Source organism: Hydra vulgaris, chromosome 03 (assembly GCF_038396675.1).
Source record: "Hydra vulgaris chromosome 03, alternate assembly HydraT2T_AEP".
NCBI lineage: Eukaryota > Metazoa > Cnidaria > Hydrozoa > Anthoathecata > Hydridae > Hydra > Hydra vulgaris.
In genome coordinates this window covers 51,318,657-51,322,500 of record NC_088922.1, presented here as the reverse complement: position 1 = coordinate 51,322,500, position 3,844 = coordinate 51,318,657, and the positions used below count along the sequence as shown (strand labels likewise).

At 22.6% G+C, this 3,844-nt stretch overlaps 1 protein-coding gene across 2 annotated transcripts in view; it reads left to right on the top strand.

Moving 5' to 3' along the window:
* Nucleotides 1-2,991, top strand: part of LOC101238076 (GTPase-activating protein skywalker) — a 63,512-nt gene extending 60,521 nt beyond the window's left edge. For both annotated transcript variants that reach the window (XM_065793581.1, XM_065793582.1), the window contains one exon: nt 2,001-2,991. In XM_065793581.1, coding sequence (XP_065649653.1) covers nt 2,001-2,142 — 142 coding nt within the window. In that variant the 3' untranslated portion in view covers nt 2,143-2,991. The remainder of the gene's footprint in view (nt 1-2,000) is intronic.
* Nucleotides 2,992-3,844: the final 853 nt, after the last annotated feature.

Here is a 3,844-nt window from a genome sequence, read left to right as displayed (position 1 = left end):
TACGTTTTTTAAAATTCTTTGTAAATTAAAAATGCTTTTCAAATTTTAAATTTGTAAATTAAAAATGCTTTGTAAATATATTAAATACATAAATTGCTAAGTTTACATACTAATTTATTAAATAAAGGAACAAATTATTTATAATGATTGTTTACATTAAACTCATTTTATTTAAATTTTCAAAGAATATTATACATAATTATATTTATATAAATTTTTTTTTTTATAAATCTTTTCAAACTTTTTCTGATTAATTTTTTAAACACTTTTAATACGGGCTTGGCCACGATTTCATGTGCGATTTCACTTCATAATATGATAAATACTATTTGATATTGAAAACTTGACCATTGCTGTTAATATGTTTTGAAAATTTGTATATATTTTAAAACGCTCTGAAAAAACTCAATTATGAAGTAATTAACTTAACTTAAGAAAAAACTTATCGTAAAAAAGCAAATAAATCTTCGTAAAAAAAAAAAAATTAAAAATAACTTAACTAAAGCTAAAATAATAAAATAAAATTAAAACTTAACTAAAATAAATAATGAACTATAACGATAAGATTGTCTAAATAACGTTTTGGAATAAATAACTTTGAATTGTTTATATTTACTAATGTTTTAATAATATAAAATGCGAAATCCTTTTTAAGTAAAGTAACGTCTTACATCTAACGATTGTTAGATGTAGGTTGTTATAAATGCGTAGGTTGTTATAAATGTTATAAATGCATTTAAAAGTTAAAAAAAGGTACTAAACAATTCTTCGCAGTAACGTAAACAAAAGAATAAATATTTAAATCGTTTATTTAAAAAGTTGATATAATTTTTTCCATGCTTTATATAAGGTTACTTTCTATATATATATGTTTGTGTGCCACAAAATTTGAAATCAATTTTTGAAAGCTTTTTTCTCAACCAATTTTGCTCAAATTTTGCACACTTAATCATTTTCGATGACAATACAAGGAAATGGAAAAATTTGACCAAAAAAAGTTAATTAAGTTAACAAAAATTTAATTTGTATTTCCCCATAAGAACACTGAATTAATAAAAAAAAATTTAAAAACGTAACAGTAATTTTTCCATCTACAAAAGATAACAAAAAAAGAATTTCTAGGCCCAATAGAATTCTGCTTGCATAAAGCATGGATTTGAAAAAAGAATTTTTTTTTTGATTTACTAGTTTTTAATTTAAAGACATTCATAATAAAAAATACATACTTATATAAATATAAAAAAATAAATATTTTATTCATTCATATTTTTATAAAAAAATCATTAACAGTGATTTGTTACTTTAATATCAAAACATAAGCAAAGATCAAAGTTATTTAATTCAAACGGCTTTTAAAAAAGTTTGTCTTTTTTTTTTCTTCTCAACAAAATCATTCTACTTTTTGAGTTAAGTACTTAGTTTCACTTTTGAAGTTGTTTCTTGTTTTCAAATTTTGTAACTTTTTTTCTGCGATCTTTACAGCACAAAATCTCCAAATCTTACAAATACAAATAAAAATAATCATAATAATTGTGTAATATGAATATTTTTAAATATATTTACAATTCCCAAGGCTGAGGGAGTCACTACAGTTGAGGAGACTTGCTTTTCTTTTTCTTGTTTTTAATTTTTTATTGTTGCTACAGCTCTCTCCCGATTGTATATATTCAAAACACAAATCTAGAATCATTTAGAGTTTAGCATCATACTACCATCGCTACTTCTTGCTTATAAAGTAAACGTTTTACACCTGCACAGATTTTTACTTATAGTATTTACTTTTTTAAGACTAAATGATTAAGTTTTAGTGTAAGTTAAAAAGCTTCTTGTTATAAATAATTGGTAATAAAGATTAATTTTAAAAACAGTTATTTGTGATGTAATTTATTTAATTTATCTAATATATTGGTCAGCTATTATTGGGATTGAACTTTTGTTCCAGATTTTTCTTAGTGATATATTTGTATTTATATTTATATTTATATTTAAACTTTCCATAGAGAAGGAGAAGGCATTGCTATAGATGGAGATATTCACACTGGTCGTTCAACATGGTGTAGCACGTTTGATAATGATCCGTTATCATCTGCGGAGCACGGTGATTTTACTATAATACGTTTGGATGTGTTTGGATTTCATTAGCAAATAATGTAAATGGATTTAAAAAGTTTTATGAAGACTTATTTTTTATTCCTGATTTAATGAAAGGGTATTGGTTGTTTTAAAGCTAGAATGGAACTCCTGTTTCTTTAAAATGTAGCTAATGCCGGCACTGTGGTGAAGATGGGCTCCTAGCTCCTCCACTTAATTACAAATATTTAGGTTTATTTGGCAAATTTACGCGAAAGTTTTTTTAAGGTAATATACTTTTTTTCATATATTCGAAAACACAGAAATAAAACTTGATATATAACAAAAAAACGTTTTCTGATTTGTCACATTTTAGTGTGAATTTTAAGTAATCTTAAGATTTTTATCGTAATTTTACACTGCGATTTTTTTATGACAAAAAATTATTATCTCTCGCTATTAGTTTTTTAGAATTGTTTGTCTTTTATATATATATATATATATATATACTTTTTTTATTTATTATTACTTTATTATTTTATTATTAACGTCTGCTTACAAATTTTTGTTTGAGTTTTAGAGTTTATTTTGTGCTTATTTTTCTATGGTTTTCTTATTGACTTTATTTTGTTTTTAGTTTTATAAATATTTAAAAAAAGTTATTATTTAAAACTATTATATGAATTTTTTTTCGATGTTTCGAAGTGAGGGCTAAACGTTTTTAGTTTGTTTCACGTATTACTTTTCTATTAATTCTGTCTGCATAAAATTAGATTATTTTTTTCTTAATGTTTTATTTTTATGTGACAATATATATAAAAAAAAACTATTATATTATACTATTTAACAGATAATATTTTTTTAAAAAAAAAGTTTTTTTTTTTATTATAAGTTCGTAAGCAATGATATTTTAAACTTAAAGTTTGTATTCATTTCACTAAAAAGAAGATAAACTTTACGTTTGTATACATTACATTTAGGAGAAGGTAAACTTTACATATTAACCAAAATTTAAATATTAAATTAATTATTTTAAATAAAAAATATTAACCTAAAAAGTTAGTAAAAAAATCCACAATCAGCATCATTCAGACCTGGCCTCCTCGGTTCGGGGCAATAAATACAGGTTAGAAAGAGAATACGTACCATCATGTTTACCGAGATTTAGTTTCTTCACCAACCGAGTATTCAATATTTGAAACTTGTTAGCAAGTCAAATCATAAAAACAAGATCGTTGAATGTTTTCAAAGAGCGAATAGATAAATAGTTTTGATAATTTGTGTTATTTTGTGTTTTCAGTTTTTGTGAAAAATTGTTTCGGCTGTCTATAACACAATCCTTGCATCATGTTCCACAACTTAGTTTGTTTTTAAATAAAAAAAAATTAAATTTATCATTTCTTTGATTAACTTTATCATATTTAAAAAAATTGTAAATAAAAATGTAAACGTAATGTAAAAAAAATTAAAATATTACTATTACAAAAATATCCGCCCTAATAAAAATAGTGTTAAATTTAAACTAGTCTCAAAATATTAACTCTTGTACAGCGGTGGAAAATCTTAATTTACTTATGCCATTTCAAATATAAAAAAAAAACAAATAAAAAAATAATATGTTAAAAAGTTCATTCAGTCTTACACTACTCAAAAAGAACAAATTAAAAAAATATATTCTATTAAAGCATATCGAATCTTTTTTTTCCATAATTGGATGAATTTTTGAAAGTTTAAAGGCAATTAATTAATAAAATAAATAAGACAATTAAAACTA